The following is a 12,658-nucleotide window of genomic DNA, read 5'->3' as shown; positions in this document are numbered from 1 at the left end:
TCCCTTTACAATGAATTCTGTGTTACTTGACATGAGAGTTTGGGCTGGAGTGCTTTTCCATTTAATTTACTATATCCTTCTACATTCATCATATTTCAGACATGTCACTTTCTATCTCCTAACATACCATATTTCTTATCTCCAAGCTTTTACTACTACTACCATTCCTTATCATGAACTCTATTCTTGGCATCTGAATATCAAAATCCCTTTAATTTCTTATGTACTAGAAAGCTATTCGGACTGGCTGGCTGGCGTTTTGAATAATCATTAGTGAATTTTGATATTTTAGAAATCTGATTGTTATCAGAAATAAATAGCTATCAATTTTTGTTCCATTAAGTCTATATTTTAAAAATAATCTCTCATGGAGAACTTGACATGAGGAAAATCTTTCAATTCCTGGAAAAAACTCTATATTTTCTTTTTATAGATTATTACCTTAACTTTGGGGTTTCATTTTTTTTCTTTTTCTTTTCCATGTTAAAGAAATAGTCACAGCCACTGAGTTGACCAAATATAAGTAGTGTCTTATCTTTCAAATTCTGTTACTATATTTAAAACTATTTTCTTGAATAGATGTATTACATTTGACTGTTAATAAACCCTTTAAGTGTATTTTTTAAAAAATAAAAGAGTAGGGTATGATAAAATAAATAAAGATTGAATCAGTTCACATGCCAGTTTTTCTTTTATGCATTATTTGTCATACTAATCTCTAACAAGCTGATTATATAAGCCTATTCTTTTCTACATAATTATACTTCATTTAAAGCACTTATTTATTTTGGCTTTGTCATGGCTATAATTTTTACATCTGTCCTCTCCCTTGGATAGACATTCAGTGGAATATGATGAAGGTTTAGGGTGAGGAATGCTTTCTCTGCCTCCCCCAACTTTGGTGACCAAAGCAACCTTCAAGAAATGTAAATTGATTGAAGTTCATCAAAGTTAATATGGAGGTGACACAAAAGAATAACATTTCTCCCATACCACCTATAGAAGGGAGAAGAAAAAAGCAGAGGGGAAGACAGTGAAGAATGTTTTCCTGCTTCTGGAGACTGGCAGAAAAAGAAGTATTCTCTGCATAATAATGAAGGCCAGTGTAGGAGAAAACACAAGTCCAGAATTTCAAGGTGTCCTTACCATTCCATCAAATATTAATTATTTTTTAATTTTTTTAGTTATATATGGATGCAATGCCTTTATTTGTTTTTATGTGATGCTAGGATCAAACCCAGTGCTTCACTCTTGAGAGGCAAGTGATCTACCTCTGAGCTATAACTCCAGCCCCCTCAATTATCTTTTGATTCACAACTCATACCTTATTTCCTATATAATATATTTTATGATTATTCTAGCCATCGGTTATCTGTAACTGTAATAATACTTATTGTTTATAACTTTAATATATAGGTAACTTTATAAATATATAGTTATATGTATTTATCTATATGTGTGTATTAAAAGTCCAAATGAGTTATGATCACTATTCATCTATATTCATCTTCCCTCTTGAAATTTCTGTAAGGATAAAAATGTTGTATACATTTGTTCTGCTTTTTTGTCTACTAGAGTTTCTGTCATTGTACTTAATTAAGCACATTATCCAAGTCCTAATAATTTATTAATTAAAAAAAATACCAAAGATTTGGAATTGTGTGTGACATTAATTATTTATTCATTCAATAGATATTTCTTGAAAACGTACTTTATATAAGATACTATTAGTACTGGATTAAAACATTTTAGGAAAATGGAATAATTACTTTTAATCAAAAGAGCAGAGTAAGCTTGAAAATTAAAAAAAAAAACACTTGCTTTAAGTGAATTTAAATAGTATGTACTAATGGCAATGTAATACAATGATTGAAAATATGGGTTTTGTAATTAGAGAATCCTGCCTTTGAGTTGTGTGGTTCACTATGAAGAATTGAGAAATTTGATATGTATTCTGAAGGATTAAATGAGTTAATGTATAAAAATGCTTACCATGAGGTCTGGAACCTTAGAAGTTTTTTAATGATTTTTTTAAACTGACTACTTTGAGTGGAATTAAGCCTCTATTTTCCAAGAAATTATTTTCTGATAATCTTGCTTTTACTTTTGTTTGTTTGTTTTCTGGATATATACAAAGTATATTCACACCATTTGTTTCTTCATATATGTACTTTGGGTAATGATGTCCATATCATTCCACCATCATTTCTAACCCCATGCCCACTCCTTTTCCCTCCCACCCCTTTACCCTATCTAGAGTTCATCTATTCCTCCCATATTCCCCCTCCCTACCTCACTATGAATCAGCCTCCTTATTACTCAGCAATAAAAGAGAATAAAATCATGGCATTTGCAGGTAAGTGGATGGAATTAGAGAATATAATGCTAAGTGAAGTAAGCCAATCACCCCAAAACAATTGCCAAATGTTTTCTCTGATATTACTTTTACTTTTATGCAACCGGTTTTTCAAATAAGCATCCCATTATATGGGAATAGGATACATAAGATCCATAGGACATAGGATTTCCAACAAAACATTCTGGTATTTAATGATATTAAAAAATTTATTTAAATTTTCTTTATCTTAGGAGATGCATTTTAATAACCCTTTTGTAAGTCAGTAGAGTGTTGAAGCCAAAGATAGGCTGATCTAGGTCAGGAGAAAAAAAAAGTGTTTCTTACATGTTTATTAGTACAGTAATTTTATGTCCAAATTTTTCTTTTGAAATATAAAATGATATATCTATTCATCTTCTTCCTACTTGTTTTTAATTGTTATTAGGCAATTCATTCAATTGATTGGCATCATGAGGGCAAACAGTTCATGTGTAGCCATTCAGACGGTAGCTTGACCTTATGGAACCTAAAAAGTCCAAGTCGTCCTTTCCAGACCACAATTCCACATGGTAAGATGTTTGCTTTCAAAATAAATACTGGAGATATAGTGTCTTGACTTGAAATTGGAGGAGTGGTATTATGTGTTTGGTTAAAAAAAAAGTTAATATGATGTGGTTTCTGGTTCTAAATATCTCCATACTTTCTACAGATTCCCACATAATATTCCCCAAGTTTCTATGTTTCACTCTTACCCATGTTTTTACTTTGTGAGTCATACTTACACAGAGACTGGTCCAACAAAAAATTTGATAATGTATGATTGATATATCTCAGAAGAGATAATTCAGGAAATAAGGCCAGTTTCAAGAGGTGAAGAGCAAGTAAAAGAATGGTATTATATGGATCTGACTTTCTGACTTAATGCATATACAACTTCATTGTGCATTGATTTATAGATTCTTCCACTTACTTCTGTTCCTTCCATTTGATTCCACTTAATTAGGAAGACTGTGGTTTTAATTATATTTTATTATCTTTCATAAATGGATATTAGGTCCTATGTAAATATTTATATTGAGCTGTATCTGAGAATAAAAAAATTCAGATGTCTAAATATTAATAATTGGGGTGACCAAAATATTTCAAATATTATCGTTCATGATCTGAATTCCATGTCTACCTCATACCATTGATTATCTGTAATCATAGAAAGGTCAAAACATAACAGTTAATCAAATACACACTATTGTGAAGTTTCTGAGTATTTATTATTATATGACATTTAGAAAGTAGTGGTATGTTTTCTATAATAGGTGATCCATAGGTTATATTATTTCATGTTCCATCAATCTACCATTTTTTGTGCCACAATTGTAGGCTCTATATGCAAAGCCTTAAATTATTGCCCAATTAACCTAACTGCTTTACTTAGAGATTACATTACATTTATACACTTACTTAAAAATGCTTTTTTAAGAGATTGACATGGAAACCTTGGATAGGTATTTGCTATACATGCAACTTAGAATTGACTGTTTGCTTCTATGATATTTCCATATTCCCTTCACCCCTCCCCCAAATTCACATCTTTTATATGTAAAAAAGTATTATGATGATGTATTCAATTTATACTTAATTCGATATATCATCAAAATTTAACTTCTATTAATTCATTTTGGGTGATTGAATATTTGATACTTTTATTTTACCATGTGTCAGGGTGGAGGCTCAGACCCAGGAAACAGATTCAGGATCCCACAGGTTGAAGGAGGTGCAAGATGCAATTGGGCTAGTAAGCATGCTTTATTTGGAGGCCTCTAGCCAGCTTCCAGCTCTACTTCAGCCCCCAGCCAGTTCTGTTTTGTCCCCTGAGTCCTTTCCATAGGCAACAGGTTAAATCAGTGCACACATACTCACAAGCAAATGTTTATGATCTTGACTACATATGCTGATTCAGATGTTTATAACCTTGACTACACCCTACAAACATAGCCCATCAGAAACCAAAGAAAGGGAGCCTAACTATAGCCATTTGGGGCCTTCCCTACAGCATATAAATGTTTATTAGTTTGTGTTGTCTATAATTCTGCTTTTCTGTTGAAATAGTTCTTGTCCATGGTGAAAACAGTAAGTTTACATAAGGATTTACAATTTCACATGATGGCTAGGGGTATAATAGAAGTGATGTAGAGTGTGATGATTATGAGGGAAGAGATGCAAAAATAGAGGTAAAAAGTTAAAGGAGGGAGAGAGAGCATTAGAGGTTGGCAGAGGAAAAGAAAGAGAGTTGAGGTAAATTGATAAGTGAGAGAAAAAAGAAATAAAAATTATTGTTCTATGAATAATAATATCATTCTTAAAATAAAATGGTAGAAATGAGAAACAAAATAGGATATAGGAGTATGTCTATATTTCCTGTTAAAGATAGAGTAAGAGGAAAAGAAGAAGAGATGGAGCAGTAGAAAAAGGTTTGTAGATTCTAGAACTGGGTGAGGTTTATGCAGAGGCAATGTAGGGTGTATTTTTAAGAGACAAGAACATAAAACAAAACAAAAACCCAAATAACAATAATTAAAGAAAAAGAATAGAAGTGTAAAACTTAAAGGAAGAGTGAAAGCAGTAGAGTTTGGCTGTTGGCAAGAAAAAAGAGAAAAGGAAAATAGTTGTGAAATAGTCAGTAGAAAGTCAATTGGCACCTTTATGAAAACACAAATAACTGGGCGGAAGCAGAACTCAAATGGATCAGCCAGCTTTCCTTTATTCAACAGCAGCACCAGTCAGAAACTAGAAGGTACGAAAATGGCCATCAGTTACAGAAGGGGTTTGAGTTTTATGGGACACAATGATGGTGGAATAAGTATCACTGGAGACTGAGGCAGATGTGTTTTACAGTCAGGAAAAAAGTTGTAAAAGGCCTGGAACTCATTGTCACTGGGAAAAGTTCAGAACTCAGTTTTCACTGCTTACCTTCTTTCTCTGGATTTTATTGTTTCCCAGAGCTTCACTATTTGTTTTTCAACTTCCAGGACTCATCAGCAGTGGAAGGGGTAAAACTCCAGGGCCAGGTTTCAGTGTCTGCCTCCTCCCTTCAGGACCCATTGTGGTTGGGAAGGGATGCATGTTTGCATTTGCTAGATGTTGGGGATGAACCTGGGAAAGGATAAAAATTTGCTTTTTTTCCTTAGGGGCCCATTGTTACTGGCAAAAGATTTATTGGAAGAGGATTAATGGTTGCCTTCCTCCTCCATCTTCCTCCAGATCAGAGAGTTTTGGGGGGTTGTCATTTTCCATATCCTTCCTAAGGGAATGCTACAAGCTAAAAACAAAACAACAGAAACAAGAATATATGTACAAATGCATAAATGTCCATCATTTGTCAATGAGTATACATTTAAAAAACAAACCAAAACTTAACAAAAGCAAAAACAGAACAGCAAAATAGTCAATGAAAGTTTTTTCATTGTTTTTATGTCCATTGTCTGTGTCAAACTGCCTTTCAGTTCTTCACAGCAGGATGGTGTGAGAAGCTGTGGAAGATGTTGGCAGGATGATTACCTGAGTAATGTCTTTAGATCTGTGTTGTTGTCAGCGAAGCTCCCCAGGGAATGGATTTGGTCTAGTTTTTCCCTAGGTGTTTTTTATGACGCAGTTTTCAACTTGCTTCTGGGTCTGTATCCCACAGCATTCCTAGAGCACCACCTGTGGGAAGAGGGAGTTGGTCCTTCACCAGTTCTATTTTGGGGGGGATGCTGAGGTTTTAGGGGGACTTCTCAACAGGGGTTTTCAAGCATTAAACTCAGACACTCCCTTCTATTCAGTTTCTCCCTGTCACTGGTTCTGTTTGCTGTGGACTGCAGGCTCAGTGGAAGGGGTTAGTGGGACTCCAGCTTGCTCTGACCTCTCTGATCAGAATTACCCCCTGACAAGGCTGATTAAGCACTGAGCTTTTCTATTTTCTCCACCCTGCCCTGTTTGTCTTCCCCCTGCTGCTGTTCCTGCTCATGGATTTAATGCATTGTTTGTGGGAAGCTTTCTCTAGCTTTTTTGAATCTGTTTTAGCCCCAAGCAGATCATTTGAGGAGCACTGAGTTTTGTCTGTTTCTGCACCCCAGCCCATTTCTCTTCTCCCTACTAGTGTTCTTGCTTGTTCAGTGGAGTGAGCAAAGGGATACAGCTTCCTTTGGCCTGGTATGTAATGTGCGCAAGCAAAATGGATTCATTGCCAGAAAATTGTGCCAGAGATTCTCCTAATTCTCTGGGCTCAACTTTAGATCTCCCGGTTAGTCTGCTGGACTCATCTACAGGTTCTAGCCTTGAATTCGCAGATCTAAGCACCTGGTTTGAGTTTGCACCACTTTTACATGGAGGTATTTGCTGCTCACTGTGGGCAGCTGGCTGGCCATACCTTTTTGCATACTAGTATGTTTGGCTGAATAGCCTCTGGGTTCACCCAGGGTTGTCTGCGCCTCAGATCCTGGGGTTCCCCAAGCCAAAATATTACAGCACTTGTAGATCTTTTCAAATCTTGTATTCCACCCACCGCCCTGCCCCAGCTCAGCTCCTAATCTGCTCCTTAGCCTTGTCTGGTGTACTCCAATTTTTCCAGCATTCAAGACTTTCTGTCCAATATTGATTATCTATGGATCTATGGGTACTCAATATTGAGTATGCATAAAAAGTGTTTTTCATCCCCATTTAACACATTGTTGATTATATCCCAAGTCACAGAGCTGTGAGAACCTCCACTTCCCACTAAACTGCCATCCTGTTACAATATTAATTCTACAAAATTTACTGAGATTTGTTTTATCATTAGTGCATAGACAGTTACCATAACATTACAAATGTGCTTGAGAAGAATATACATTTCTTAACTGTTATATAAAGGTCACATTTGAAGTTGTATTTTGCATGGTTTAAATCTTTACTAATTTTTAGTTTTGTATTTAAATTTTGAAAGAGGTGATATGATGTATTTCCCATATAATTCTGTTCATTTATGTTTATTTATTTATTTTTTAGACTTACAGATAAAGGTAGTTGATAACATTTATCAGATTCTCTGTGATTTTACTGATGGTTGTCTAGTGCTACCAATTTCTGAGACTCTGGTATTAAAATTTCCTCATAGTATTACAGAATTGCCTATTTCTAACTTTAATTCTACCTTTTTTAATTCATATATTTTAAGGTCTTGTTTTTAGGTTTTTTTTTTTTTAGGTCTCCTGTAGAGAGCATATAATTGGGTCTTCTGCTTTTATCTAGTCTTAATGCGAGAATGTTTAGATTTATTATCTTCTGTTGGTTCTTTCCTGTTGATTTTGTCTGTTTTCTCCTTTTCTGCCTTCTTTTGGATTACTTGAATATTTTTATCAGAATTTTACTATAATTTACATATAAGCATTTTATCCTCCTTTTTTTATTGCTGGCTCCCAGAATTACAAGTATAATTCCTTAAATACTCAAAATGTATTAGGGTTAATACTGGAACACTTAACAAAAATATAGTACTCTATATAGATCTATTTATCTTTCTCCTACTGCCCTTCATGCTCTAGTTACGATACATTATACCTAAATATATTGTTATAACTAGTGCATTAAGTAGTCATGTGCGTTTTCAATTAAAAGAAAAATAGCCTTTTAATTTTTATTATCATTTTAATTTGCTCTGGAAAATTATTTAGCATTTCATGTAGATCTGGTAGAAACAAATGCATTTAGCTTCCTTAATCTGAAAATTGCCTGTTCTTTTCCTTCATTCTTGAAGACTGTTTTGCTAGATTTACATTTTTGAGCTGACTCTGTGTGTTTATGTGTGTATGGGTTTTGCATTGTTTTCAAAGTGATGAGTACTATAAAGGCTTTCCACCATTTTATAGCTCCCATACTTTCTGAATGAAGAATCTTAAGTGGTTTTAATTTTGCTTTCTCTGTATATGATGTGTCGTTTTTCCTCTGGTTGTTTTCACACAATTTTTTATACATTATTTTATTTTATATTATTTTATTATTTATATATCTTCCATTTTCAGTAGTTTACCTGTACTGTGCCTAGGGCTTGCTTTCTATAAATTTACTCTGTTAAGGGTTCTACTGAGCTCCATAAGCCTATAATTTTATATCTTACACAAAGATGAGGAACTTTTCAGCCATTTATCTTTTTAAATATGTTTTTCTGCTTCATGCTTCTTTCTGGAATATTAGTCTCTGTAGAAGTTTTGGCGTTACTACACATTTCTGGCCTCTATCTATCTATCTATTTTTGTCATTCTTTCTTCCTCTGAATTTTGGATTGCATAATTACTCCTATTGATTAATTATTAACTCAATTTTCCTCTGACATCTGTACTCTGCTATTAAGCCTGTTAATTTTTTATTTCTGATAATATTCCCATTTAATACGTTTTTACATTTTCTGTTTCTCTGCTAATATTTCCTTTTTTATTTGTTTTGAACATTTTACTTTCCTTGAAGCATTGAAATTAGTTTGAATATTATCTTTATCTGATAATCTGCTTTACCATGAAGTTGAACACTATTCATAAGAATGGCTAACATTTTCCTATCTTCCCATATTTAATAATTTGGATTTTATCTTACATAATATAAATGTTGTATATACTCTAGAATACATTTTTGTTGCTCCCCTTGTTTTCTCTTGTATGTATTAAACTAGGGAAAAAATGTAGATGTACTTCATAATTTTTCTAGAAATCAAAAAGTTCTCTCCTGAAAAGTTATAATTGGTCTGAAGCTCATGTTAGACAAGGGTGGGCTAAAAGGAAAATAACTAAAGCTAATGAGACTGAGTTAGCATATGTCTGACTTGAATTTAGCACTGTAATGACAGTACTCTTGGAGACATAGCTGTAGACATTGATGTTCTTTCATAATAAATTGTAATAATTTCAAATGTGTTTTCTTCAATTATAGTGCCCTCAATTAAACACACACTCCCCACATTTCTAAAAACATGGTATTAAATATAATCTTATAAAAATGTCTAAGTTACAAAATTATTGCCCAGAAATGGGAAAGGGGTGTCTACAGGACTACTTTTATTAAATACTTTCCTGGAAATACTAGTCAATGTGTAATTAGACTTGAAAATGAAATATGATATTTAAACATTTAGAAAGAGGATTCAAAAGTATAGCTGCATTTTAGTGTAATTGTATGACTAAAAAAATAAGAACTAATTAGGAAAATTATTACATCCAACTTTAAAATTCTGTATTGAAACAAAATCTAATGGGTATTTAAATAATAGCACTATAAATAACTATTTTTATTAGAGCATTATATTATACATAGTAGTTGGGTTCATCCCAACAAAATCATACATGTGTGGAATTCAGTTTCAGTTACAATATCCCCCATTTCCTTCTTGTCTCCCTACTACTTCTCCTTCTTCAATGCTATTAGGTTTCCTTACACTTCTTTATTTATTTGGTACTGGGGATTGAACCCAGGGGCACTCAACCACATCCCCAGCCCTATTTTTGTATTTTATTTACAGTCAAGGTGTGACTGAGTTGCTGAGTACTTCACTGTTGCTGAGGCTGGCTTTGAACTCATAATCCTCCTGCCTTAGCCTCCCATGCCTCTGGAATTTCAGGCATGCGCCACCATGCCTGGCTTTATTAATTTTTGGTTGGTTCTTTTTACTTATACATAAATGTAAAATTCTCTGCAATATATTTATATATGCACAGAGCATGATGTTTTAGGAATTTATTCTGCATTTCCTCACCTTTTCTGTTCCTCCCCTTAGTCCCTAGATCATCTTCTACACTATTGATCTTCCTCATATCTTCATGATATCCCAGTCTTTCCTCCTTCTTTCATTTATTTTACTGTGAATTCCACATACGATAGAAAACATTCTACTTTTAAATTTCTAGGTCTGGCTTATTTCACTTAGCATGGTATTCTCCATTTTCATCCATTTACTAACAAATGCCATAATTTTATTCTTCATTATGGCTGAATAGAGCTCCATTGTGTATATATACCTGTTTCTTAATGCATTTGTTTGTTGATAGGTATCTGTGTTGATTCCATAATTCAACTATTGTGAATTGTGCTATTAAACATTGAAGGAACTGCATCATTATAGTTTGGTGATTTTAGATCTTTTGGACATATACCAAGAAGTAGGATAACTGAGCCATGTGGTGGTTCTATTTCTCTTTTTAAAATATTTTTAAGTTGTAGGTGGACACATTTCCTTTTTAAAAATTTACTTATTTTTATGTGGTGTTGAGAATGGAACCCAGTTCCTCACCCATACTAGGTGAGAGCTGTACCACTGAGCCACAACCCCAGCCCCTATTTCTGTTTTTTTGAGAGAGTTCCATAGTGCTTTCCAGAGTAGCTGTAGTAATCTGCAGTCCCACCAACAATGGACAGTGTTACCTTTCCCTCTACATCCTCACCAAAATTTATCATTGTTTGTATTCTTGATAATTGTCATTCTGACTGGAGTGAGATGAGATCTAGTGCAGTTTTGATTTTCATTTCCCTGATAGCTAGAGATGTTGAACATTTTTTCATATATTTATTGGCTATTTATGTTTCTTGTTTTGAGAAGATTTTGTTTTGTTCTTTTGACATTTATGGATTGGGTTATTTGGTTTTGTTGTTGTTGTTTTGGTGTTAATCTGTTTGAGTTCTTTCTATATTGAGAATATTTATCCTCTGTCAGGAGCAGTAGCTGGCAAAGAATTTCTCCCATTATGTATGTTTTCTCTTCACACTCTTAATTATTTTCCTTGCTGTACAGAATTATAAAACAATTTTAAGTAATAGCACCCATAAAAATATATGGGGGTAAACCTTAAAGTAAGTATGAAGTATTATTTCTACTAAGGAACATAAACTGCAAATCTTTTGAGTAAATGAAAAGCATACTCTATATGTGAATGTATATGTTGAATATTATAAAGATGTTAGTTACCCACAAATTCAGTTTTTCCCAGGGAAAATTATAGTGATTTTTTTAAATGAAATGAGCTAATATGTAGCAAGAATAAATTTGAAAATAGGCAAATTATTCAAATAAGGAGTAATAGTCAATTATAGGTAGTTTGGAGAATAACAATTCTTACCAAAATGAGTAGAATACTGAATGTTATTAAACTTTTTAAAGAAAGCATTTTCATTCATGATAGCTATTTTTAAAAACTATATAATACCTACAAAAAACTTAACCAAGGAAATGAATGACCTCTACAATTAAAATGACCAAAAAAGGAATAAATAGAAGAAACACACAAAATGTAATGACCTCCCATGTTCATAGATTGCAAGAATTAATGTTGTTAAAAATGTCCATACAGGGCTGTGGCTATGGCTCAGCAGTAGTGCACTTGCCTTACATGTGTGAGGCACTGGGTTAGATTCTCAGCACCACATATAAATAAATAAATAAAGGTCTATCAACAACTTAAAAAAAATGTCCATACAACTTCAAAGTGATTTACAGATTAAATAACATTCCTATCAAAATACTAATAATATGCTTCTCAGAAATAGAAAAAACAATTCTAAAATTTATATGAAAGCACAAAAACTCCAAATAACTAAAGTAATGTTGAACAAAAGGAACAGCCAGCTAGAGGCCTTGCAACATCTGATCTCAAGACATATTATGAAGCTAAAGTAACCAAAGCGGCATAGTACTGGCCTAAAAACTAAAACATTGATCTGTGGAATGGAATATAGAAATCTTGGAAATAAAACCAAATATCTGCAGTCAACTGATTCCAGGCAAAGGTGCAAAACAAAAAAACAAAAACATAATGAAGAAAGGACAGCCTAGTCGATGAATGGTGCTGGAAAATGGGATATCCATATGCAGAAGAATGAAATTTGACCTCCCTCTCTCATCATATGCATATCTCAACTCATGTGGCATCAAAGATCTAACTATAAGAATGGAAACTACAAAATTACATTAATATAGGCACTGATTTTAAAAATAATACCCCAAAAGTGAAGGCAACAAAAGCAAAAATAGACAAATGGTATTACATCAAATTAAGAAGCTGCTGTGTGGCAAACCAAATAATCAACGGAGTGAAGAGATAACCTACAGAATGGGAGAAAATACTTACAAACTATTAATATAACAGGAGATTAATACCTAGAATACATACAGAACTCAAAAAATGCAACAACAGGTAACAAATTAATTTTTTTTAAAAAATGGGCAAATTATCTGAATTGATATTTTGCAAAAGAAGGAATAAAAATAGCTTGGTTATAAGTACACACACAAAAAGTTCAACATTACTAGCTATCATAGAAATGCAA

The 12,658-nt window shown here is 33.2% G+C and overlaps 1 protein-coding gene across 14 annotated transcripts in view; it reads left to right on the top strand.

Annotated features, from left to right (window-relative positions):
- Stxbp5l (syntaxin binding protein 5L) overlaps positions 1-12,658 on the top strand; it is a 326,815-nt gene that overhangs the window by 123,411 nt on the left and 190,746 nt on the right. For all 14 annotated transcript variants that reach the window (XR_013436856.1, XR_013436855.1, XM_078044143.1 and 11 more), the window contains one exon: positions 2,784-2,907. Coding sequence is in view for 12 of the 14 variants with exons in the window: in XM_078044143.1 (XP_077900269.1) it covers positions 2,784-2,907 (124 nt within the window). In the remaining 2 variants the exon portion in view is untranslated. The remainder of the gene's footprint in view (positions 1-2,783; positions 2,908-12,658) is intronic.

This window comes from Ictidomys tridecemlineatus, chromosome 3 (genome assembly GCF_052094955.1).
Source record: "Ictidomys tridecemlineatus isolate mIctTri1 chromosome 3, mIctTri1.hap1, whole genome shotgun sequence".
NCBI lineage: Eukaryota > Metazoa > Chordata > Mammalia > Rodentia > Sciuridae > Ictidomys > Ictidomys tridecemlineatus.
Note: the sequence above shows the minus strand (reverse complement) of the source record. Positions and strands in the feature narration are given on the sequence as shown.